The sequence below is a fragment of the Lactuca virosa genome, chromosome 5, assembly GCF_052849685.1.
Source record: "Lactuca virosa cultivar CGN04683 chromosome 5, Lactuca_virosa_CGN04683_v6, whole genome shotgun sequence".
NCBI lineage: Eukaryota > Viridiplantae > Streptophyta > Magnoliopsida > Asterales > Asteraceae > Lactuca > Lactuca virosa.
This window is the reverse complement of record NC_136430.1, coordinates 372,481,736-372,509,613: the sequence shown is the minus strand read 5'-3', so window position 1 is coordinate 372,509,613 and position 27,878 is coordinate 372,481,736. Positions and strand designations below refer to the sequence as shown.

At 35.3% G+C, this 27,878-nt stretch overlaps 1 protein-coding gene across 1 annotated transcript; it reads left to right on the top strand.

Moving 5' to 3' along the window:
* Window positions 1-2,896: 2,896 nt before the first annotated feature.
* On the top strand, window positions 2,897-9,465 carry LOC145117271 (uncharacterized). The gene is made up of 13 exons (XM_079053578.1): window positions 2,897-3,478; window positions 3,952-4,104; window positions 4,185-4,397; window positions 4,480-4,569; window positions 4,642-4,758; window positions 4,837-5,106; window positions 5,209-5,368; window positions 7,298-7,375; window positions 7,500-7,600; window positions 7,683-7,853; window positions 8,621-8,695; window positions 8,786-8,890; window positions 8,974-9,465. The coding sequence occupies exons 1-13, from the start codon at window positions 3,086-3,088 to the stop codon at window positions 9,298-9,300; spliced, it is 2,253 nt and encodes a 750-aa protein (XP_078909704.1). The 5' UTR covers window positions 2,897-3,085; the 3' UTR covers window positions 9,301-9,465.
* Window positions 9,466-27,878: the final 18,413 nt, after the last annotated feature.

The following is a 27,878-nucleotide window of genomic DNA, read 5'->3' as shown; positions in this document are numbered from 1 at the left end:
ATCTTTGGTATTTATCATAAAAATTTTAACACTTAGCCACTTTTGGTCACTTTTCACCTTTTTACCACACTAATTTGTGGAATTAGCATTTTTGGTCCCCTAACTTTGAAATTCTCTACTGCTAGTCATAAGGTTTCAAGAGTTTGCCACTTCGTTTTTGATAATTTTCACATTAAGTTTTAAACACTTTATCACCTTTTGTCCCTTTTTAAAATTTTCAAAGTTTTTCCACAAAAGTTTGAATACTTTGCCACTTTTGGTCCTTCTTTAACTTTTTACCACATTAGTTTGTGAAGTTGGAACTTTTAGTCCCTGGACTTTGATATTCTCTACTATCTTTGAGTAACTGCCAGTTTTTGGTCCATAACTAATAGTTATAGTATAACCACAATACTTTAAGCAATTATCGGTTTTGATGTTTTTACATACCTAAATTATATTTGGACCGTTTCAATATTAAGGTACATATACATTAAAAAAAAGCCATACCAACTCCATTTGTTAGTAGACACACACATTCATTAGTGATTAGGCTTAAGGGAGTAGGAGGTGCTAAGCCTCGCCACTACCCTCGCTAGCAACTCGCTACACCACCCCCCAAGTTATGCTAAGAGCCTCACCAAGAACATCTCGCCAAGGAACTAGTGAGATGTGTGTGTGTGTGTGTGTGAGAGAGAGAGAGAGAGAAAGAGAAAGGCTTGCTGTCGATTAGTTCTCAATTCTTTGACTCAATTCCATTTATGATTTGAGGTTTTGGTTTTTGCCGCAATACTTAAAAGGGTTCGCATCTTCTTCTTCTTCATCTTCTTCTTCTTGTTCTTGATTTAAAACACCACCGCACCACCACCGCTTTCCGGGCTTTTTGCAGCGGCAGGATGAAGCTCCACAACTTCTGTCGCCGCTGCGGGTCACTTTGTGGCCTGTTATTCTTTTGCCTGCTCCTTTCGCTCCATTTGGTTGTTCCCATCACTTCTTTCCTATTGATTGCTCAAAACCCCCTATTTTGTTTCAATAACTGTCAGTTTCTATGTTTTAGATTTTAGGTTTAGATCATATGATGTAGTTTAGACCAAACCATTTCATGTTATTTCCTGCAAATATCCCTAAGATTATCTTCAAATCATGATTCCATCTAATGGGTGTGTTAAATATTAGATAATATTGAATAGAATCGAAAGATTGAGATTTATTTTCCATTATGTGAATTTATTTTTTTGGAAAATGGAAAATAGGTTAGAGAAATTGAGAGAAGGTCATGAAGAAGTAGAATCTGTTCAAGAAAAAGATGCGAAACAAAATAAATTTAGTAAAATTTTGAACAAATTTGAAGTTATGTCTTCAAGAAAGATAAACAAAAGGTAATTACTTTACGTGATATTAACTAAATAAAAATATGTTTGTGTAATATTAAAATAAATGTTTGTTTATTAAAATAAAATAATTAAATTAAATTAGAAAAAGAAAAAAAATTGGAGTGCTATGAGTGTTAACATTTCCTACCAAATGTTAAGATTATGTGTTAAATCAAAAAAAAAATGTCACTCAAAAAGCTGAAACATGTCAGTTTTTCTTAGTTCATCTTCTTGTATTCATTTTGTATTTTGTATCCGTACTTACTTCTTAGGCTAAGAGTGGTAACATTTCTAACACCATACTAAAACATGTCAGCTTTTCTTAAAAAACATATATACTTGGATTGTAAAAAAAAAACAAATGGGAAAGAACCACTCAGAGCCATTTGTTTTTAGAAAAAAAAACAAAAACAAATACAAAAAGAAAGGACCAATAGCAGCCTTTCCTTTTTGTTTCTTCTAGCTAACAAGGTAAGGACATTTTCTTAACACCTCTCTAAACACATTTTCTTAACATCTCCGGAAACACATGCTAGGAGGTGGTGTTTGTCTTGTGCTAACAAGACTAACGAGGGTCTTAGCGACCCCTACTTCCTAAAGATGAAAGGAATGACTCCTTTTGCATGAGATATACATGCACAAGTAAACACGAATAAACAAGGACTTTTTTTTTTTTTTTTTTTTTGTATTCGTCTTTATATACGACTTCCTTTTTGTTTTGATTTATATATGTTGTATACTCATTTACACCTATAATTAGTCGATTAAAATTGTACTATAATATTTTTCTTTCTAAATTTTTTTTTGATTATAACCTTTTAAATATTTATCTTATTTTAACTGTTTTATGTAAGGAATAAAAAAATCAAAATAATAGGAAAACACTACCCAAACCGTCCAAACATCTCTCCGGCCGGAGGACGGCACGGGGCAACTTATACAAGTTAATTGCCAGGGTGGATTTCACGTTACTGCACTTTAATCAAATAAACGATACATTTTACCCCCTCCATTATTCACGAACATTAGCTATTGTCCTTTTATTTTATTTTTATTTATGACTTATTCTACTTGGTCCTAAATATTATTTTTAGATGTCTCTTGGTAATAACTTACATTTAGTCCTAATGTATTTTTAATACCTTTTGTATCTATTCCTAGAACATTTTAAATGTACCATAATGATTAGAAACCAATATTTAATACTTTTTATATTTAAATTTATTAAATATCATGAACTAATTATAATTATTAAACGAATTCAAAACTCAAACTATGTAATTAAATAGTTAAACTATTTAATTAAACATACATGACAACGTAACTACTGTAATAGCATAGAGTTTAATTTGGACCACTTTTATCTGACTCTGATTGTTGGCGTAACAAAAGAAAAAGAATCATTGTTTTTTAGGATAAAAAGTTTGTAATTGATTGTTTAAGGACAAAAAGTGAATACGTATAAATAGTTGAGGGGGAATTTTTAAAATTCACCCAAAAAATCAAATTCTGATTCTAAAAGTGGACGGGGCCCTAAACCCAAAGGTGATAGCTGTTTCGTCGTCTGAGGACCGTTAGATATCAGGCACCATTCATTTCCTCCGAAATCATTACCAAAACGTCGGCGACTCCATTGAAGGAAAACCAAAACCTCGCCGTTACGCCTCCACTCCAAAACCCTATTCTTCCAAAATTCGTCTCTCAGTTGACCTGCTAGTCATAAACAATTCAACATGTCCGGTGATGACTTTACAAGCGGCGTTGAAGACGGCTTAAGGCTGTCGAAACGTATATACTTCGGCAAAGACAGATCGGTGGCGCCGCCGAAGCCTATTACGGCGATGGAGAAAGCTTCGAGATTGTTATACCCGGTGTCGCCTATGGTTTACGCGGTGATATCCAATCCAGGGATCGTCGATAACCCTGACGTCCCAAGTTATCAGCCGCACGTGCACGGCAGGTGCGATCCGCCGGCGTTGATTCCGCTTCAGATGAACGGGATCGGTATTGAGGTTGATTGTTATCTAGACACAGCCTTCGTCACGATGACTGGTTCATGGCGAATTCATTGTGTTATGGGGAGTGCCAAGTGTGATTGTCGTCTCGCTGTTCCGATGGGATTAGAGGTACTCCATGAAATTTCAAATTTATTCTCATTTACAGACTCATAAAAGAAGGCACTACTTTTTGTGCTTGAAATTGTTATTTGCATATATAGCTCTACCCTATAATTCGAAAAAATAAGTTGTCGGAATGTTAGAGTCAAATATTTCGGACAATGTTACTAAGAAATTAGGAAGAACATAGCATGTGATTTCTCACCTTCCATGTTTTTTATACATGAAAAGAACCCCTATAGTTTCACCATATTTAACATGAATACTTCGTATCTCTAGCCTTATGAACCCGTAAAAACTCTCTACATCTATCAGTTAAGCTCATATGGTATCTCCGGTATCCTTTTTATTCTGAAAACCTTGGAACAAGACATGCAATTTAAAGGAGTAACAAGATGCTATAGTTAAAGAAATGAATTGGGATTTTTATTTTGGAGTTTATCTGTTGTCCTAAAGTAATTTAAGCATCATTTGGCTAACAGGGTTCAATTCTAGGTGTAGAGGTTGAAGTAACCAACAAATCATATAAAACACAGCTAGTTGTCATGGATGAAAAGGGGGAAACACAAACTTTAGCCAAACCTGAGGATGGAGGCTTTCTGAAACCTGACATTTTTACCATAACAATACCACAGGTTATAATCTGCAACTACCTCATGATTTTCTTATCATTGTAAAAGTCAAACTTAGTCTGACTTCCATGAATCTTGTCCAGGTTGATGGTGGTTCAAATCTTTCATTCAAAGTAAAATGGTCCCAGAAACTAAGCTATAAAAATAGGGATTTCAAATTGGAAGTTCCTTTCAGTTTCCCAGAGTATGTAACTCCTGCTGGAAAGAAACTCTCAAAAAAAGAAAAAATACAACTGAATGTCAACATCGGCTTGGGTACAGAAGTTGTGTGTAAGACAAACAGTCATCCATTAAAGGTGTAACTTTCATCAACCTTCATTCTTCATAATTTATCACTATTCTCATAATAACCAAGTGATAAACTTTGCTTCATTTCAGGAGAAAAAACGTGAAGTAGGGAAACTAGCATTTTTATATGAAGCAGATGTTCTTTCTTGGTCAAGGAATGATTTTGAGTTCACATACTCAGTAAGATTCTTCAACACTTACTTTGAGATAAATCATAAGAGCTTAAAAATATCATTTTTTTTTATGTTTTAGGTTCCTACAAGTAGTGCATTTGGTGGTGTCTTTTTGCAATCTCCATCATCACTCAGTGTTGACCAAAAGGAGATGTTTTCTTTGTACTTATTTCCAGGACCTGATCACAGCAAAAAGGTTTCTTTTAACATTTAAGTTACAAAAACGGATTCATTTTATTTAAATATGCTAATTCTTTCTGTTTTCACATGATAGGCTATGAAGAAGGAAGTGCTATTTGTTGTGGATATAAGTGGAAGTATGAAGGGAAGGACAATTGAGGCTACAAAAACTGCAGTTGTTACAGCATTATCAAAACTGGATCAAAAGGACTCATTTAGTATAATGGCATTTAATGATCAGACTTTTTTATATTCATCAACTTTGGAGTTGGCAACTAAGGAAGCTCTTGACAATGCAAATGAGTGGATTGGGATGAATTTTATTCCAGGTGGTGGGACAAATATGTCAATTGCTCTTGATAAGGTTATTTTCTTTTTGAATTTTAACTAAAAAGATATTTCAGTTTTCATGTAACATAACTAGAAAAAAGGTACTTTTTTGTTTATTGTGGTTTTATTTTGTCAGGCTGTAGAGATGTTATCTGGAAGCAAACAATCTGTTCCTATTATTTTCTTTATAACAGATGGAGCTGTGGAAAATGAGAGAACAATTTGTGAAGTTATGATGAAGAAACTAAGAAATGAAGGATCAGATTTGTGTCCACGCATATATACGTTTGGTATAGGTAATGATTTTTTTTTTTTTTTCAATAGGTGTTTTTTTAATCTTTTTTCTAATAACAAAACTTTGGTATAGGTAATGATTTTTTTTTCAATAGGTGTTTTTTTAATCTTTTTTCTAATAACAAAACTTTGGTATAGGTAATGATTTTTTTTTTTTTCAATAGGTGTTTTTTTAATCTTTTTTGATCTCATGTTATCATATAAAGTTGTTATCTTAAATGATGACTTATTTTGATAAGAAATAAAGTTAGCCTCATTTAAAAAATTGAAGGTATGATATATTCATCTTTTAAAAGTTTTGTTATTAGGAACTAGGAAGAATATTTATATTCTAAAAATTAATTTATAGTAATGTACTTTCAATTTAATAACATTATTTTTGTTATGAAAATAGGGAAATCTACAGAAAAGTCCTTATGTTTTGATGACATTAACGATTTAGTCCTTAGTTTTTTTACTCTATTAAGTCCCAAAAACCGGCAATTGTTTGCATTTTGACCCTTTTACTAGGTAAACCTGTCACCAATAGAATATGATGACTTTTTCGCAAATAAATCAAAATATAATTTTTAAAAAAAAATATTATTTTTAATTTTTTAATATTATCTTATTATCTATTTATAATCTTAATGTAATGATTTTTGTGAAACACAATATAGTTATCTTACTATTATGTTATTGTATTTCTCTGCTATTATCTACAATATTCTTTTTAAAATAAACATAAAAATCTAAAAATCGCAAAAAAAATGATCTTTAGAAAAAAAAAACCTTTGTTAAACAAATGATATTAAGGTTGTTAAAATCACGATTTTGATCGTATGATTGTATGATCACCTAGGTAAAATGATCCCTATTAGAGATGTGTTGTCTTTTATGTTTTAAAGTATTTATTTTTCATGTTTTAAAGTATTTATTATTAATTGAATGGTAAACTGATAGACAAAATTATATTTTTTTTGTTCTAAAATGCTTTTGGTAGGATCTTACAATCATGATTTTTCAAAGCGGAAAAACAATCCCATATAAAAGAAAGAAAATACCTCAAGATTAATGTAAGATAATACAGTTTGTTAGACTAAAATATTATAAAAACGGTTATTTTTAGAAGAAAAAAAATATTTTTATAATAGATATTCTTTGTTTGACAAAGAAAATACCATAAGATTTATGTAAGATGATACAATCCGTTACAGAAATATTATAAAAATAATTATTTTTAGAAGAAGATAAAACTATCTTCATAATAAATATTATCTGTCAGACAATGAAAATACGATAATATTAATGTAAGATAATACAATCCGTTAGACAGAAATATTATAAAAACTGTTTTTATAATATTTCTGTCTAACGGAAAACTGTTTTTATTAGTTTTATCTTTAGAAAAAAAATTATTTTCATAATAGATTTTATCTGTCAGACAAAGAAAATACTCCGTTAGACAGAACAGAAAAAATATATACTGAGAATAAGATATTATTAAAAAATAAAAAATATATATTTTAAAAAAGATCCTTATATTTTGAATTATTTGCGAAAAAATCCACATATTTTGTTGGTGACTGGTTTACCAGGTAAAATGGTCAAAATGCAAACAATTGCCAGTTTTTGGGGCTTAATTGTCTAAAAAAAAAAGATAAGGACTAAATCGTTAATGAGGTCAAAACATAAGGACTTTTCAATAGATTTTCATTGAAAATATTATGACACATTTTACAAATTTTAACATCATGAAATAAACCATATTTTAAAAAGTTAATCCTTATGAAAATATGTCATGTTTTAGAATTTAATGTAAAAACATACTTACATTTTAAAATTCTGTTGTCAGAAATGTAGTAATAGTTATTAAAGCATTCAAATTAACAATTCTAATTAAAAAAAAAAAAGATAAATTACCTTATTATTATTATTATATTTAATTGTAGGTTCATTCTGCAATCAGTACTTCTTGCGAATGCTTGCAATGATTGGCAGAGGCCATTATGCGTTTGCATCTGATGCAGGTAATCTTTATTTCTTCAACATAAAGAAAAACATTTATGCAAAAAAATTCACAAATTGGAAGAATATTACTCAGTTACTGATATATTTTTTTTTCTTTTTTATCGCTTAATATCATTTAATCAGATTTGATTGAAGCTCAAATGGAAGCTTTGTTTTCTAGAGCTGCATCTACAGTGTTATTAAACATTGCAATCGATGGTCTAGATGATCTTGATTCTCTTGAGGTATAATTTCACACAATATCTTTTTATTTCACTTTATTCAATTAGAAAAAAATCTTATTTTAGTTTCTATATTTTTTTTCAGGTTTATCCTTCAGTTATTCCAGACATTCGTTCTGAAGGGCCTTTGATCATATTTGGGCATTACAGAGGTGGATTTCCAGACATGCTAAAAGTCAAAGGACTTTTTACAGATATCAGTTCCTTCACTGTTGACCTAAAGGTCCAAAGGTCAAAGGACATACCCCTTGACAAGGTATAGCTCTTCTTAAAAAAGTACATAAAATACAGGGTTAATAACATAAAAACCCTAAAGTTTTCAGGTTTTTATTGGTTTTGCCCAAAGTTGATTTTTATGTTCGTTTTTATCCACATTTTCCAAAAAATGTTCGGTTTTACCCTTTTATCGGTGATGACAGTTTTTTCAGGTTACCATTATATTAACTTCGCAAAAAAACCTTTAAGTTTACAGTTTTTTACGTTTTTACCCTTAAGTTTATAATTTTTTTACGCTTCTACCTTAAGTATTTTTTTTCATATTATACGTATTCATGTAGAAAAATTGTATTTATACACGAAAAAAATGTTTGATTAAATATTGTATTTTTTTTAATGTTTTATATATATATATATATATATATATATATATATATATATATATATGATATTTAATTTAACATTTTTATTGTATATAAATACGATTTTTCTGCATGAATAAGTATAATATGAAAAAAAAATACTTAAGGTAAAAGCGTAAAAAATTATAAACTTAAGGGTAAAAATGTAAAAAACTTTAAACTGAAGGGTTTTTTTTTGCAAAGTTAATATAATGGTAACCTGAAAAAACTGTCATCACTGGTAAAAGGGTAAAACCGAACATTTTTTGGAAAATATGAGGGTAAAAACGGACATAAAGTTCAACTTTGGGCAAAACTGACAAAAACCTGAAAACTTGAGGGTTTTTATGACATTAACCCTAAATTATATAATTATATAATATTATAATTTAATGTTTACTACTAGATTCTGGCAAAGCAACAAGTTGAACAATACACAACACAAGCATGGTTTTCACAAGATAAAAAGCTCGAGGAGAAGGTCAGTAGTAACATCAATTAAATCTTGTATTTAAATTTTAAACACATAACATCTAATCATATTATATTATTATATTAAAAAAAAATATAGGTAGCAAAAATCAGCATGCAGACAGGTGTTGTGAGCGAACATACACGAATGGTCTTGTTAGAAACAGTCCAAGAAAAGCACGCCACGTCATCCAGCGTCAAACACGTAACCATTTATTACCTTAACTTTCGCAAAAAAACAAAAAAGGAATTAAGAATTAAATTTGTGAAAAATACAAATTGTTACAGGGAAAGGCGCAGAAAACGGAAGTGGTGGAAAAAACGGAAATAATAAAAATGTTGCAGCATTTGGGAGTGGGGTATGGGGATTTGGTGGCGACGAATGAGAACACGCCACCTGGCTATGAACCGAAGTTACCAGATCAAGCGGAAATGCTTGTGAGAGCAGCGGGAAACTGCTGTGTGAATCTATGTGGGAAGTGCTGTTGTTTGTGCTGCATTAATGTTTGTTCAAAGATGAATGATCAATGTGCGATTGTTGTGACACAGTTGTGTGGTGCATTGGCGTTTTTAGGGTGCTTTGCGTGTTGTGAGCTGTGTTGTGGAGGTGATTGATGTGTGGGTGTGTATGTCATAGATATATGTAAAGATGTGTGTGTGTGTGTGTGGGGTTCTATATTTTAAAGCATATTGTGATGGAAATAATTGTTATTATGGTTTGTTACATTAAAGTTATTGAATTCTAACATGGTATATTTAAGGTGTTTAGTCGTTGGCATAGATATTGTGTATTTATGTGATTGTTATTTTTGGTACAACAATTATTTTCTAATTTTTTTTTTAAATGTTAAAGAAACGTAAAATATGGTTGCTTAGATCATTTGGTATACACTAATTAGCTGATTATCCAGAACAATCTTATAATAGATACTTCAGACAAACAAAAACCCTCATTCAACTAATTAAACGAAAACAAAACCAAGCATCGTGCTCCGATTCAACATCTACTTCCTCTTCTTCTTTGGAAAAAAATTGAATTTTATTTGTGACGTGAATCACTAAATGTTGCATGAAATATTCATGTTAACCTTTAAATATATTATCCTTAAACCCAGTCTACTGGATTTTATTTATGAAAGTTGTAAAAAAGTTCCATTAGTAACATGCTAAGGGTTGTTTTGCATGAAACTTATAAACATATTTAATAACTAAATTTTCTCTAATTTTTATATTTTTTGGTCTTTTTGTCGAGCACTTCTAGCCTTCTTCTTTTAGGTATGATCTTAAGTTTAAGATGTATAATTTCTTCTTTATTTAGTTTTGTTTCCTTGCAGTTTTTTGTCATCAAGTAAAAATTGTGCATTAACAAAAATTTGCTTGCTTTAACTTTCTCCGTATTAAATTTTATAAAAATTTCAATTGATCAGCTTTTGAGTGATCAGTTTTAGGGCCAGGGTGCTATTAACATTAAGGTACATACATTTTTGTTCATTGATTACTTTTGCTTACAACATAAGTTTTTTTCACACTACTAATAGAAACTATATTTGCTATCACAATTCACACATATCACATCTTATTATGATTTGTATTACATAGCATGTGCCACTTATGCTCCTGCTAACTTTTTCTTTAATCAATTAGTAGTCTAAGTATAGAATGTCAAAGAAGAAAAAAGACAGGTAGTTATTTAAAAGGTAGGAAAACGGATTCTTCATCAATTAATGATGATGATAATGATAATGATAATGATATACAACTGTATCATATTTCAAATCATTTCATACATCAAAAAGTTGCATTTGCTAGATCATTAAGTTACTCCTTCCTTATATTAATATTAGAAGTATAATATTATGTTGGAAAAAAATGTTTAATTGAAAATAATCACCAAAGTTAAGGGGTTGATTGGTGCATAATTGAAAATTATTGTTTAATTTCCGGTTACAATTCATATTTCAGAACGATATTAAATATAATATCGGTTACGAATTGTGTTTTAATGACGATTTAATTGTCTTGTCGGTTATGGTTTGTTGTATAATACAATATCTCTACAACCATTTTAGACACACCAAAAAATGCAACCAACCGCTCTTTTATTCTAGTTCATCTTCTTCGTTTTCTTGGTGGGTTGGAGTGGTCTAGAAGAGCCACCACCAGCTGTTGTATACTGGGAAACAAACACCCGATGACAGATATATTTGTTTTAAGAACACTGTGTAACATAAGCCTCATCATTTTTTGTTTTTTTTTTGTTTATTTCCATACATTTCTGTAATATAATTCCTACATATTACAAGTTCAAACTGTCCAAAAAATCAAAATGAGTATTTTCTAGGAGTTTTTGGGGTATTCGGTTTTTGATTTGTGTTATTAATGTTTCTCAAAAATAGCTATAAAAACATGCTTTAGAATGGCCATATCCAAAATTACAATGATATCCACCTTTAGGGTCTTGCCCTGACTCCTTAAGCTTCATGGCTTCATATCTTAGTAGAGTCACCATTCGAATCACATTGCAAAATATTACCCTTTTATCCTCTCCAACTAACACTACCAGAGGTTATGTATATAATGTATAAATATGACGTCCTTACAAATTTTGTCCAATTATCCCGTTGCAGCAGGCAAACAACCCATTACTTATTATAGCAAAAATATCATCAACTTACAACCCTATTCTTTTATAATTTGCGCTCATCTTTACCTTAAGTGTAACACTAGTTCCAGGTATATATATATATATTTCTTTTGTGTTCTTAGCAATCAAGACTTCAATATGAGATTTTAGGTGTCCACGACGTGGTGGTGAAGAACCACGACGTGGAATCACCCGGCGAGAACCCATATCATTTTGGACACCTCGATGTGGCATGGTCTAGGCCACAACGTGGTGGCGACCAACATGCAAACCCTAATTTTTCGGGTTTAAGCCCTATTTAAGGGATGTGATGGCTAGAGTTTGCTTACCCTCAGCCTCCATCACATCCTTTTGACCTAAACCAAACACTAGCCTCTATGTGTGACATTCCGAGCTTTTGTGGTGCTTTATGGTGCCTTTGTAACACCCTGTTTCGAGTTATTTCACAATTCGGGGCCGTGACCTGAAGATCAAGTATCGTAAGGCTTCGGGCTTTGGGGAAGAGAGGTTTAGGCCCATTTAGATGTGGTGATGTAGATATGTGATCCAATAGTTCGGTTTATGCTTTAGAGTCAAAGGGTAAAATGGGAAAGTAGTGTTCCAGACATCTTTTATGAATTATGGATTTTAGTTCGATGTGTTTTAAGTCAAAAGTAGTTATGTAGGATTGTTGAGCTCTTCAATACCTTTCCGTGGATATAAAGATCGTCGAAATCGGAGTTGAAACGAAGAAGTTATGACCGTTTGAAGTTTGGATGGTTTTGGGTTAAGTTGAGTACGCTAGGAATACAGGGGGGAGTACGCTGGGTGTACTAGGGCATCCTGAGTACGGTGGGCGTAACAGGAGTACGTTGGGCGTATGCAATCAGTTACTAAACCCTATTTCGTGGTTTGAGCCCTATTTAAGCTCATTAACTCCCCCAAAACCTCTCCAACACCCTCCCATGAAACCCTAACCCTAGTTTGAGCCTGGTGAGCTAAAAGAAGGTGCTTTTGAGTGCTTTGGAGTGTGAATGGTGCACCTTGGAGAAGAAGGAACTCTATGGAGAAGTGCTGGTTGCAATGGAGCTTGTAGATCCAAACTTTGTTCACCTTGATCTCTCTTCTAGAGGTATAAAGTTTGAATCTTGATGATGCATTTGTTAGATCTAGCTAGTTTTGGATGATTATGAGCTTTTGGTCATTTTAGTGCATAAAGTTTAGATCTGGAAAGTTTCTGACCTTTTTATGGATAAAGTTGGAAACTTTATCCATCTAAACATCATTGTGATTCAGATCTGAAGGTTGGAGACTCGGACTTAATGGATTAAGTTAAAAAGATTCACTTTTGGTCCCTTTGATACTTAAAGGCTAGATCTTGGTGGTTTGAACCATTCTAATGGATAAAGTTGGAAACATTATCCATTATGGAGCTTTTAGGATCCATACACATGTGATCTTGATCCTTCTATTCCATCCATGAAAGTGTCATGATGTCTTAATGGATTAATAAGTTAAGGTTTTGGCTTTTGGACCTTTTCTAGACATGGAAAGTCATACAGGTGGAAACTTTATGACTTAGAATGATGTTGTGGGACTAAATCTACGTGTTGGATGAAAGGGATTAAGAGGTTAAGAACTTAATGGAAAAGTGCCTTTTGGCCGAGTACGCTGAGCGTACCTTTTGGTACGTTGCGCGTACTTGTGAGGAGTCCCGTCCATGGATGGTGAGTACGCCATGCATACGAGCTGAGTACACTGGGCGTACTCAACCTGAAGTTTGACTTGTTGAATTTGACTTCCGTTGACCGTTGACTTTTTGACCGAGTTTGACCTTGTGTCAAACTTGAGGGTTTTGGGCTATTAATTAAGATTTTATCTGGTTCTGGTATTAGTGGATTTGCGGGTGCAAGCAGTGCAGAGAAGGGATAGTGTCGTAGTATTCAAGGTTCTTCGATTCACATGAGTTTCCTCCCTGTGCTGGTGAGTCGAAGGCACCAATGCCGACTCACCAAATTGTGTATGTAGGATGCTAGCTGTATTTGTGAGTCTTGCATGTTTGTATGAGCATGTGTGGTAATATATAGATATGTGTGCTGGCCAGCCGGGTCTTGCTTGTTGTTATTGTGATATGTGATATTGTGTACTGAAACTGCTGATAGTCTCTAGGGTTGCTAATAACCTACCGGGTGTGCTGTTGCCCACTAAGACTGTTGATAGTCTCTAGGGTTGCTGATAACCCGCTGGGCGTGCTGTTTGCCCACTGGGACTGCTAATAGTCTCTAGGGTTGCTGATAACCCATAGTTGTTTATTTGTGTTGTGCTGTGTGTGGTATTTTGGGGGAACTCATTAAGCTTTGTGCTTACGATTTGTGGTTTAAATGTTTCAGGTTTTCTTATAATAAAAGAGGGGCACGACTCGATTGCATCACATCAATGCGGACTTGTTTACATGATAACTTTTAAATGATACTCTGATAAATGTTTTAAGATATTGTAGTTGTGATTTGAATAAACACTTAAAGTTTTAATTGAAAAAATTGGGTTGAAATTTGGGGCGTTACAAGTTGGTATCAGAGCCATGGTTTGAGGGATTCAGGCATACTCTCGGGTGTGCTTGAACTCAAACTGAGGAGTTGGTAAAAATTTTTATAAGAAATTGATTTTATAAGAAAGTTTTTAAAATAAAAAGGGGTGTGATGTGTGCAATCAGCTGAGCACAAGTAAGTATTTCCTAAAATACTCATGTATGTTATATGATTGATTTTTGATGTGAGTATATGAGAATTGAATGCTAGATTAGGGCTAAGGATCTGCTCAGTGTTGCATGATAGGATGCATGATTAGGATATATGCCTTTATGCATGTTGTGTGAGCTGGTAGTGATGCAAGCTAGTGATTAGAGATCTTCAAGAACTTATGAGGTAGGACTTCCTGTTATGTGATGCTTTTAGTGCTAGATGCTCGAATGTTTCTTGCTTTGTTCTTTGTAGGACTCATATTGATGTAAGTTAGCTATCGCATAAATATGTTAAGTTATATGCAGTGAGGGTTAAACATTCTTAAAGTGGTTGACTTGGCCTTGTTGCACAAATCTCATTTGAGTCTAACCGTTTTAGGGTCGAGTCTTTTAGTAGAAGGATTATCTAAGCTTTGTTGCATGTAATTGTATTCGTGAAGTAGTTAACTGACATTAGTAGAGGTCCTTCAGTAGCTGATGGCAAGGTGAGGTGGTAATCCTAAGAGATCCTAGGAAGCACTTTAGTGCAAGTGATGAGTTGTTTAGCAAATTTTGGAGGGTATCATTATGAGGAAGTGACTTAGAGGACTCGGGATGATTCTAAGGAAAGTACGAATAGGTGTGGAAGGTAGTAGTGGGCCCATACTGCTGGAAGCATAGGATCCTTACTCGAATCAAGGAAAGTCCCGAAAATTCTATGGAGTTGTTTGAGGGTAGGAACATGGTTTGGAACCATGAATCTATTGTAGCCTTCTGGGTATTATCAGCTTTCCAGTTATGGTTGTCTAGGAAGAAGACGGGTCGGGTGATTGTTTGGGTCTTAGTGGCAATGTCAATTAGGGTTGAATGGTGCAGATCTAGATGAGCAGTTGATTTTGAGGTCTTTTGGGGCCCTACTTGAGGTAGTGTCAGTCTGAGTCGTGGAACTTAATGAGGGAGCGGTTGGGATGAGCAGCTTGAGGATTGCAATCTTGAGATTGAGTGATCGGTCGGTGGCTTATGATGTCATTTTCTATGAAAAGGATTATGTTCTTAAAAATTTTCATGTGCTGAAAGAGAGTCATTTTCGTGGAGACTGTACAAGATGAGGACCACATGTATTCTTTCCTTGGGTTCAGTTAGAGCGTGTTCTGACAGGTTGTCCCGGATGACCAAGAAAAGTGAATCGGGAACAACAAATTTAATTGTGTCTCGACTATGAGAATGATGCCTCATGTTGCATGATTGCGTCTTGCGATGGAGTGAAGGTCAGGGAATCAGAGGCAAATTTTGTGGTAGTCCAATTGTTCTTAGATATAGAATCGATGCTACGAATGGGCTATTAGAATTATTTCTTGTGCATTTGCATGAGATTCTTGATGATAGGGACGGTTAGGTCTGGGAAGTTTTCGAGGTCTCCATATGAGATTCAGAATGTCTTTGCATTGCTGGATCTTTATCTAGGAGATTATCTTGCGTTGTGTTATACATTCCAAGATTCAGGGATGGTATGTATCTAGTTGAGTTGGTTTGAGTGCGGTTTGTTTGTAACGTGAGTTGGTGATGGTTCAAAACCAAGTGGGGGAGAACTGGGCATGTTACTTGAAAGATCATCGATCAGTTTGAGTTCGCGGTTTCAAAAAATGGGTTATAGGGATTTGCAGTCCGGATATGCGAGGCTTTGGTTTAAGATGTGGTTAAGACGGGGTGTAAAGCAAGTTAACCTTTTTTGTATGAGCTCAGAAATGCACGAGTAGTTTTAGCAGGAGGAAGTTGTTGGTCAGGGAGCTCGTTGTAGTAAGTGGTTCTTTCAGGTTCGCTGATGTTTAGGTCATGAGCCATTTGGGTCGCTTGGGTTTTATATCGGTTTTTGGAGGATTCGTCAGCAGGGTATAGATTGCTACCTATAGTCTGAGATATGTAGTGGTTGATTTGTCAATCAACTTCAGGGTTGGGTATATGTAGTTCTGCATGAGTTTAGTTCAGTGGAAACTTCAGATTATCGGGTTGTTGTCAGTACATTCTCGATCGCTGGTTGTTCTCGTTCATCGTTAATGGGTAGGGATGCTTCGAAGGTTTTGAGTTGTATAATTGGAGGTCAATGATCGTGATAACTAATCGTCACGTTCTATTATGGTATATCATGGCTTCTGGGTATGTTGCCCTAATTTACTGGATTGTGGAATTATGGTCTATAGCAGACTCGAGTTTGTTTTGGTAGTAGGAAGAACATTGAAGTGATTATCTATCTGTTCAAATTATGGGTCTTTTGGGTTCCTTGTTATCAGTTGGGATAGTAGATGGATGCAGAATTGTATCAAGGGAAGGTACTTTGGATACAACAATCATTGTCGAGAGTAGTAAAGTGCTTCATCTGGTTTGGGGTGTGAGCACCTGATATCGTTTGATCATGGGATATTAGTCCCGTAAGCTCAATGTGGTGGTGATTGGGTAGGAATATCGTGGGATGGCTAGGTAATCTAGTGATTATGAAGTTATCAGAATGTAGATGAATTTAAGTGAGGGATGGTCACTTGGGGCTGCCGGGGACAGTTCCAAGTGTGAGATACTTTAGAACTTGTGCCATTGATTAGAGTTTTGGATCGGTATACCTGGAGGGAGCGCCAGGGTTCCTTGAGGATGGGAAGAATCCAAGATAGGTTAGGATTGCGAGTGTGGATCAGACTACCGTTTGGCCGGCGGGGCCTTGAACGGCTAATCGGGTGGTGAGGATAAGATATTGTTTGATTAAGGATTAAATGGGAAGGACAGTCAACATGGTATCATCCTAAGTCAACTAGAGAACCAGTTCCGGTTGCGAGAAGGTCCAGGGTTAAGCAAGGAATAGTGTTCTTTGGTTAGTGACAAGAATCAGAGCAAATGATATGGATTCATGGCTAGGTCCAGGTTGAGGGTTGTGTTAGGACCTCTCCGCCTGTTCTTGTCTGATAAAGGCTTTGGGGTCTGAAGTGCGATCCGAACACTTAAGAGAGCCCGGTAGAATGGGGTTTTGACTCGCATAGTTTTCGGTTAGTGTGCAGTTACAGGGGGGGGGTGTAAGAATGCAGAGCTACCATAGCATTCCCCAAGTTAGTGTGCAATTGTGGGGGTGATGTAAGACTGTGGAGCAACCATAGCATTCCCCAAGTCAGTGTGCAGTTGTGGGAGTGATGTAAGACTGCGGAGCAGCCGTATCATTTACTATGTTAGCGTACGATTGTTGGAGTGATGTAAGATTGCGGAGCAGCTGTAACATTCTCTAGGATGATTTAGATCATCATAGGGATGGGTGAAGGGTTGCCAGTGGGCCTCAAAAATTGTAATACTTGGGAAATCGTAGGCTGGGTTGAGGCCAAATGAGATGTGAGCATTCGATTCGGTTTGTAGCCATCAATGGGGTTAAGCGGACTTGGTGATCGTTCGATCATGGGTTGGTTGAGTTGTCCTTCATTGGGAGTGAACGGCTGCTGGAGTCGTTTTGGCGGATAGACCAAGACCACCTGTACCTGTTCTGTTTTTGAGTATGGAGCTGATTTTGTTTTCGATGAGGATTTTTCGGTACCTGTAAGTGGTTGGGGCGTATATGTTTTGGGTATCCGTAAATTTGTTCAGGACGGATAGGTTTGTGCGGTTCGGGTTGTGAAGTTAACTCTTTTTGGAACAATTTGAAATGGTTCCGTCTATCTGGGAGTTAGACATCGATCAGGATTTCTAGTTTCAGGCGTAGCGGTTGGATGCTCGTGGGCTTAGAGAAAAGTTGAGGTTCATTCTTCTTTATGGCTTGTGATTTCCGCTATTTTGGGTTCGATAGTAGTAAGGGTGGGTGGTTATCGGAGCGAGGTGAATTTTCCAGTCATCTTCGTGATTCAAGGAGTTCAGTTAGGATTGTTTTGTTCGACAGAGGAGATAGTAAGGAACGATTTCAAGGAAGAAATCTAATTTAAATGGGGGAGAGTTGTAACACCCTGTTTCGATTCGTTTCACAATTTGGGGCCGTGACCCGAAGATCAAGTATCATAAGGCTTCGGGCTTTGGGGAAGAGAGGTTTAGGACCATTTGGATGTGGGTGATGTAGATATGTGATCCAATAGTTCAGTTTGTGCTTTGGAGTCAAAGGGTAAAATGGGAAAGTAATGTTTCAGACTTCTTTTATGAATTATGGATTTTAGTTTGATGTGTTTTAAGTCAAAATTAGATAGGCTTGTAGAGCTCCTCAATACCTTTTTGTGGATATAAAGATCGTCGAAATCGGAGTTGAAACGAAGAAGTTATGACCGTTTGATGTTTGGACGGTTTTGGGTTAAGCTGAGTACGCTGGGCGTACTAGGGCATCCTGAGTACGCTGGGCGTAACAAGAGTACATTGGGCGTACGCAATCAGTGCCCAAACCCTATTTTCATGGTTTGAGCCATATTTAAGCTCCTTAACTCCTCCAAAACCTCTCCATTCTCAGCCTCCACCTCTCCAACACCCTCCCATGAAACACTAACCCTAGTTTGAGCCTGGTGAGCTAAAAGAAGTTGTTTTTGAGTGCTTTGTAGTATGCATGGTGCACCTTGGAGAAAAACGAACTATTTAGAGAAGTGTTGGTTGCACTGGAGCTTGTAGATTCAGACTTTTTTTACCTTGATCTCTGTTCTAGAGGTATAAAGTTTGAATCTTGATGATGCATTTGTTAGATCTAGCTATTTTTGGATGATTATGAGCTTTTGGTCATTTTAGTGCATAAAGTTTAGATCTTGAAAGTTTGTGACCTTTTTATGGATAAAGTTGGAAACTTTATCCATCTAAACATCATTATGATTCAGATATGAGGGTTGGAGACTCGGACTTAATGGATTAAGTTGAAAAAGATGCATTGTTGGTCCTTTGATTGTTGTATAGGTGGCTCGTAGCACTAGTCTTTGTTTCGTGTGAGCTGTGTTGAATGTCAGCTAGCATGCAATGTGAGTTTTCCTATTATATTTTTTACTGCAGTATGTATCCTTTGTGTGTAGGATGTTGATATGATGTAGTGATCTGTTAGATTAGTAGATGTGTTATGATTACTTGTGTCTACTAGTTATTATTGTTTGTTTGCATATGTCGACATATTGCGGTTGGGTTGAGGCGGTCGTGCTCTATGCTGTAGGCCAAGATACCCAGACGGTCTAGTTGATACTATATGCCCAAGGAGAGCGGTCCAGCCCCGTGATGTAAGCTCATGAGAGAGGTTCAGGTGTACTATAGGCCTTGCGAGGCGGTCCAGTCAGATTGAAGGCTTATGTGTGCATGCATTGTATGTGTATTGTTGTGTGGGGGTATTTTGGGGAACTCACTAAGCTTTGGCTTACATTTGTGGAGATAAATGTTTTAGGTGCTTCAGAGGATCGGGGGAAGGGAAAGGCTTAACTGTACACCTCATCCAATGGTTGGCATGTTTACGAGAGGTACTATGTTTTGATACTCTGATTTTATAATATGGTTGTGAAACAATATTTTGATGACCTATGTTTTATGGAAAAATGGTTATTCCTTTTTTTAAAAATGAAAAATTTTAGTATGGTTTTTGGGATGTTTCATTAAGACTGTGGAGTGGAAGATGCCAAGCAGCTCATCGGACTCACCAAGATCTCCGAACACCGCCCCTGGCGAGGGGCCTCACTAAGGAAGCCTCTTCGATTCACTAGCGAGATGATAGAGAGATTGGGGAAAGGGTGGAAAGAGAGTGTGTGTGTGGGGGTGAGTGTGATTGACTTTTTTATTTTAGTCTTCTTTTTCTTTTTCCTTCTAAAATTAATACCAAGCTCATCACCACTACCTAACATCATGATACATAAAAAATAATGTGGTAGCATAGCATACACACCACCAATCTCTTTAATCTAATAGATTTTGAAAAACATAACCATTTTCGTGCCTCACGTTATAACCAAAAACTATACTAATTTTTCAAAAATACCATACATTTTACAAAGGCCCTCTACAAATTTGAGTTTTCATTTTTTATATCAGTCCACAGAGGAGGCTTTCGAAATGACTTATAGTCATTTCGCATAACATTTTCTGCGGATTGATCAATTTTTCTGCCAATAATATTTTTTCTACCCACGAGCTCAATAAACCATATATTTAAGCAAGATAAAACATAAAAAGTTTAACTAAAAAATGTTTAACAGAGAGTTTATTTATTTTATTGGTATTTGGTTTTGTGTCTGAAAATTAATGTTTCATCTTAGTAGATTACTTAATTTATTGTATTTGGTTTTTTGTTGAAAATTAATGTTAATATTTGTTTAGTAAGTTAAGCTAAAATGTAGAAAAGATAAATTACAAAGTTAAGAAAAAATCAAATAGTAAAATTTAATTAACGTCTAAATTGAGTTGGCAATGCAACATTCCCAAAAAAAAAGATATCGAGCCTGTGCTTGAAACTAATAGCCACATCTTTAGGTCACTGTTGCAATTTTAAAGAAATATCGAATGCAATTTTTTCAAAATACATGTAAAAGAATACTCCACAGTGTCCTAAAGTCCCCTGATGCGACAGATTTTCAGTGACAACAAAGTGCAATGCATCCTCCCTTCCCTCAATAGCCGCATGATCCCAGGAGAAACTCTCATCTAGAATTTAGGCAATATTACTATCGAAAATTTGCGAATTTTCCTTGGTCTTTGAACTTGACGAATTAACTGTTCGATGTATAACTGTCGCATATAGTGACAATCCACGTCGGAATATATAGCTCGCCCAAAGACTAAAACAAAAAAAAAAAACAAAACAACCAAATTAAAAAAGTACTAAAACCTATAATAACCTGCTGAACAAGCTACCAAGCTAGTCTACCAAACCCCACAACAAAATGGGCCCAATCATCATCCCAATTAATAGAAATGATGTTGCTAAATTAACACCCCTTAAACACCCTATGCAACAATGTTTCATAAAACCGCATGTTGAATATTGCAGGAAAAATATTATTAAAAATATATAATAATAATAATAATAATAAAATTAGCGAAAAAATAATAAATATCACGGAATTCAACCACCGATTTCCTTGCCAACCATACATGCAGTCCTATAACGCGTCTCCCGAAATACTCGGATAAAGCTTAAGACGAGTATAAATCGACTAATGATGGGTGAATACAAGTGTCGGGAAGGTGTCATCTAAAGACACGTACATGTCCAACAATAGTACATGATGGTCTGTGATTTCATAATCATCATCACCATATGGTTTCTAAGTGGTATGTTATACAATTTTTTAGGTTTACACTTTTTGTAACGCCCCGTTTCCGGTACGCATTTAATCTATTAAAGTATTCATTTTGTAAGAGCTACTCGACGAGTTGGTAGCCCTAACTCGTCGAGTAGATGCCAACTTGGTCGCGGGGTTTAAGCGGTCTACTCGACGAGTAGGTCCATCAGGAGGAAACCCTAATCTTTAGGGTTTGCACCCTATTTAAACATCATATCTGGCCTCCACCCGAGCCTCTATCACCTCCAAACCCTAATCCACCTTGAGTAATTTTGAGCTAGTTCTTGCCATTTTGAGTGTTATTTGTGCCTTTTGAAGCTTGTGGAAGAAGAAGAAGATAGAGGGCTCAAAGGGGAAGAAGTAGATCCAGGAGCTACACTCCATTTACTGCATTTTCTGGTAATCAAGTCCCTAACTTGATCTTTCTTCTCTTAGATCTATTTGTTTGCATTTTATGAAGATTTGGTTCAAGAACCTTAGCCTTGGGATTGGGACGTCCTAAGTGATGTACATCTCAAATCTGGGGTCTAGGAAGGGTTCCATGGCATAAAGGTGCAAACTTTATGACCATGGAGACCCCATGCAAGCTTATATGCAAGAACATGGCCTTTTTAGCCCTAAAAGACCATGCATGGGAGGAAAGCCCGAGACTTTACGTGTTCCACAAATGATAAGAGTCTAGATCTAGTGTATTGTGCCTTGGTTTAGGGTATGTCTTAAAGAAGTTAGGGTTGGGTTAAACCCATTAGGAAGGGTTAAGAACGGGTAAAGTTGGAAACTTTACCCTTAAGAGTGTGTTTCCAGTAGGTAGATGAAGTCTGGAACATAGATCTGAATGGTAGGAGCTTAATCCATTGAGATGGCTCAATCAGACATGGGAACTCAACGAGTCCAGGGAAGGACTCGACGAGTTGAAGTGGGTTGTCCCGATTATTATGACATCAGGAAGTCGACGAGTCTGTTAAGGAACTCGTCGAGTTGACTTAGTTGACCACGGGTTAAGCATTCTTGGACTCTCCGAGTTGGGAGATAACTCGACGAGTTGGGTTGACTGGGAGTTGAATTTGACTTTGACATTGACTTTGACTTTGACCATGGGTAAAATAGTCATTTTACCCTAAGGAGGATTAGCAGATTCTGATTAAGTGTTACTATGGAATTGATAGCCAGAGAGTCACCGGAGCAGCAGACAGGGGTTCCTCACTCGAGTTTTCAGCAGTCAGTTTTGCGAGGTGAGTTTCCTTCAGTAGGAATGGGTCTACGACACCAAGGCCGGCCCGTATATGTGATATGTTAGTAGCTGAGTGTGGGCGGGGCCCGAATCTCGTAGCAGCCTAGAGTGGGCGGGGCCCGATTCTCATAGTATTATTTGAGTATAGATATGTGATTGTTTGGTAGATATACTTGATGTCTGTGTGATACTTGTATGCATGTTAGTAGTGGAGTGTGGGCGGGGCCCGAGTCTCCTAGACAACGGAGTGTGGGTGGGGCCCGAATCTCCTAGACAGCAAAGTGTGGGTGGGACCCGAATCTCCATGAGAGTGGGCGGGGCCCGTATCTCCTAGTTGCATGATATTTGTATGGTATGTGGTAGTTTGGAGAGCTCACTAAGCTTCATGCTTACAGTTTTCAGTTTTGGTTTCAGGTACTTCCACTAGCAAGGGGAAGGGCTCGGGATGATCGCATGACACACACCACAGTTTCAGCCTGGGATGTTTAGACTCTGATATTTTCTCATATGATTTTGATACAATATTTTGACACGATGTTTTGAGATACACGATTTATGGTTTTCTCTATGATGATGGATGACTTATGGTTTTATTATAAATGATTTTAAAAAGAAAATTTTGGCCTGTATTTTTTGGATGTTTCACTTTTTCTTTGGTGTCGACTCTACCTAAAGTTAGCAAAATGTATAACAAGAATAAATATAACAATAAAAGACATATTTATCGTAAAAAATATAATATAGATTAATACATGGCCATGAGAAGAGTTGTTTCACTTTGATGACAACTTCACCCGATTCGGTCGGACCTTCAAGATGATAAGGTTGGTACGATTATCTAGGGTTGGTTGTGACAATTGAATGAAAAACGTCACCAACCGCCGTTAGAAATAGTAGAATCAAACGATTGTAATAAATAAAGGATGTAAAATTTATTTAGTATTAATATATTATAAGATTGCGTCCTTACATATTCGTAAATATGGCTAGTTAGACCAAAATTATAGAAATCGAGTGTGCAAAAAGTCAGACTTCATATGAAAGAGATATGAATTTTATAAAATATAAAAATCAACCGAGCATAAAAACTTGCAACATAAAAAATTACAGAAAGATTGGTTAAGTATTAGCTAAAGTCATAAAAATGAGAATCATAGTAATCATTGTAGTAATCATTGAGATAAGATTTTTGAAGCAAAGAATGCCAAAGATGGAGCTCGTATGGAGGAGCTATGATTTTTATAAAATCATTTTAGAATACTCATTCCTTACAAAGTATCAACAAAAAAAAAGTTGGAATCGACTAAAACAACCTAAAGGAAAGTAGTAGTACTCATCGAGACCATCGTGTAGGTATATAAAACGTCGAAAATGGAACTCGCACGCAAGAGTTATATAATTTATAAAATTTATAAATAATTACACACGTCATTAACGCCATGCTCGACACACACTCTGGCGCCAAATTCACAAAGATACGACTGACATGGCCCGACATAAGAGAGATACGTGACCGTGTTTAGGGGGAGCCACTGCCCACACGTGCGACGTGCACCCTTATAAATCATGCAGCCCCCCAGACTTGCTATAAATAGCAGGTCGGGGTCAGTCCATTTCTCACACCCTTCAAATCTCTCTCTCTCTCTCTCTCTCTCTCTCGATTCTCAATTCTCGACCTCCCGATTGACCTCGAGTACCGACGCGAAGCTCCTAATCCTATAAAAAACATGCTACTAGGGTGAGTTTACGGCCCCACTTTTATATTTTCAAAAGTTTTCCGTGGGGACTACATGCTAGTTAATAAATTATCAATTTCTAAAATTATCGTTAGATATTATATCATAATTTATTATGCAACGTTGTTATACTCGAATCATTAGGATAATATTATGCTTGGTAGTCATTCTGCCCAAATGTCATGGATAATATTATGTCTAGTTATTATTCTGCACAAATATTTAGGATAATATTATACCTGGTAGTTACTCTGCATAAATCTTTAAGATAATATTTGGCCTAGCCGTTACTATGGCCAAATCTCTCAAATAAACATTGTATCTAGGCAGTACTCTGCCTGAATATCTATTCAAATCAAACTAATATACCTATATTGTAAAATATAATTATATAAGCAAGGAAACATAATCAAAAGTATACTATAAGGCTAATCAAAACAGATGTTAATGGGACAATTAACTATTCATCCGTTAGCTAATTAAACTTTAGCTAATCCCCGACCTATAATCGTTAAATCTTAAGTGAGCAAGAAATGTATGCATAGATCTGTACGGGATTGACACCCCCGCCTGCGGTTGCTAGCTACAACCCTGGCAATGATAACTCTCTAATCTAGTATGACGTCCGATGAAGCGTCGTGCGTGGCAATTTCTAGTCAAAAGCTCGATTATGGGAATTCATTATAACATTGTTCCGTCAGCCTTAATTAATTAAACTACCTAGAGGGAAATGCCTTGAAGTAGGAATAATATACATCTAGTAAGGAAAATACTTCAAAGGAAAATAAACATAAGTGATAAATGTATCAAAATTCCTTTAAAAGAGTATCATAACAAGTATCCCAAAAATACTTAGAATTATACAAAGGTATATAAGAGTATTTTCAGAACATAAAAACCTGTGAGCTCATCAACATTGTGTTGACGTTTTAAATTGCATGTATTCTCAGGGAAGTGAGAGTCGGAAGTGGCTATGTCATTGGAGATCTATACAAGGGATCGATTTGTAGTGTCATTGGTTTGTCGACGTTTAGTTTATAGTTTGTAACCGCCATGCTCGTACCAATTTAAAGACAATGTAATATATTATATTATTAATAAAAGTAATTTTGTATTATATTCTGTGTACTATTCAATGTATTCAATATCTGTGATTCCTATTAAAACATCGTGCAACCCGACGATTCCGCCGCCGACCGAGGGTGTGACATTGGCGATGACACATAGTTATTGGTTTGAAAAACTTGAATAAGTGTGGTATGATCATCTACAAAAGCATCATGAAAAGGAATTTTCAACTAGATTACTGAAATTGTCCAACTACGATATACCATAATTTTCAATATTTTGTTGCGATTTTATTTGGCGGATCAGTTACTCAATTCCACTAATTTTTTTTTTCCATTTTTTAATCCATCAAGAACATTTTCATTAATCCCGATTGACTACTGAAGTCTTGTGATGAATACATGTCAGATGTCTCGGATGACAAGTGATAGGAGCTACATGAGGATGGTGTAGTCGTGGATGAAGAAACATGTCACACCCCCAAACCGGAATGGCGGAAACGTTCGGGGGTGGAGGACGTCATGTTTAGTATCATAAGACATGCATCATAGTAATCAAAGTAATAAACAACCATTTCATTAGAAAGAAAGTGTTTACAAAGTATGTGATTCACAAAAGATAGATTACAAAAGTAATTGACAAAACAAGACATGAAGCTACTATGCTCCATCTTCTGAATTCCAGCGTGCGAACCTGTCTACTATTTTCCTGAGAATACAAGTTATTTTGAAAGCGTAGATCAGCATTTAATCTGCTGAGTTCATAAGTATTTAGATGTTGTATTAGTAAGTTGAAAGCTCTTTTTATAAAAGTTCGCCTGTTCCTCAGAAGATCCTATATCTTCTGATGTGTTGAAAGATAAGTATAAATGACTCTACAATCCTTTCTATGTATACTAAATGAATATAAGTTATATTGAATACAGATCAAACAAACAATCGATTGTGGGAATCTGCCCTAAACCCACAACCAAACAAGGAACAGGGAATGAGGCGGAAGTCACACATTCCATTGTTTGTTGGATCTTTACTGAATATAACTCTTCTGCATTCCTTTGGTATTCACGGAGTTAATTGTAATAGTTCCTTTATGTTAATGAAAACATCTTGTAGGAAAACCCTCATTTCTTTATGAATAAAAATGGTAATCACAATAGTTCTTTCTACAGTCACTTAGATTATACTTGTTATATATAGACTAATATCAAGCAGATAGTTAATTATATATGACACTGATGTGTAAACTAAGGTATTACAAAATTAACCACTTAAGGTCCTTTAATTTGTATTGGTTTAATAAAATGGATTAAACCTTTCACTGTTAAGTTTCTAGTTTAGTTTACTCAATGTTCTATCTGAAAGTATGTTTTTGTATAGAAAACGATGTATTGAAATTGTATACTATGACCTGACCTATACCTGGTACTCCTTATGATTTCTTGGTGTATACGGAATATATATATATATATATATATATATATATATATATATATATATATATAGTTAAGTTTGAATAGATAGTAGACTGGGTGCATCTACTCTAAGCCCACAACCAAACAAGGAACATGAAATGAAGCGGAAAACACACATTCTACTATCTGTTGAACTCAATTAATATATATCCTTGATGTATCTACCGAGAAATCATAAAGTTAGCATCATAAGTCACCTTCTAACTGAATGTTCATGTTATGAATAAGGTATGAGGCGTTGTTCTAATATTTGGACAATTACTAGAAGTAATGAAATCCCGTACTCTTAACGCGTCACTCGAAACTACTGTGAGTTTTGTATATATTCATGTGTTTTATTTATTATTGTCTGGTACTTTGTAGATGTACCTTTATAAATAATTCTTGTATCATACTCGTGTTTACTAACCCCAGTACGTTGTATTTGTACCTTTATTAGTAACCACTTAGTAAACTGTAGGTGTCATACTTCAAGTTCTCTAACCCTGGTACGTTGAATTTGTACCGTTATCATTGAAACTCGGTATAACGTAGGTGTCATACTTCAAGTTCGCTAACCCTGGTATGTTGAATTTGTACCGTTATCATTGAAACTCGGTATAACGTAGGTGTCATACTTCAAGTTCGTTAACCTTGGTACGTTGAATTTGTATCGTTATCATTGAAACTCGGTATAACGTATTACTCTGTTCCATAGAATGTTTCTACTGTATTGGTTATAGTATGTTCTTCTCTGCACTAGTTATAGAATGAACTCTCTGTACTTGTTATAGAATGAACTCTCTGTACTTGTTATAGTATGACTCTGTGTACTTGTTATAGAATGAACTCTCTGTACTTGTTATAGAATGACCCTTTGTACTTGTTGTAATATGGACTCTCTGTACTTGTTATAGAATGACCCTTTGTAATTGTTATAGAATGAACTGAACCCCTAAACTATACCTATTATAGTTTACTAGTATGTTTATTTGAATTGTTATTTCCTTGAAATAAGACTTGTTTATCTACCAAGTTATGATGATTCTATTAAAACAGAGTTTTATAAATCAATAAATAACATAACTTTAATAGTGTTTTTGAAATGGTTTGATCACTTAT

Bases quoted from the DNA above. Each gene is read 5' to 3' on its own strand.
- LOC145117271 (XM_079053578.1), top strand. From the start codon at position 3,086: ATGTCCGGTGATGACTTTACAAGCGGCGTTGAAGACGGCTTAAGGCTG. The intron at 3,479-3,951 runs GTACTCCATGAA...TTTGGCTAACAG, and splicing joins CTGTTCCGATGGGATTAGAG to GGTTCAATTCTAGGTGTAGA. The intron at 7,376-7,499 runs GTAATCTTTATT...TCATTTAATCAG, and splicing joins TGCGTTTGCATCTGATGCAG to ATTTGATTGAAGCTCAAATG.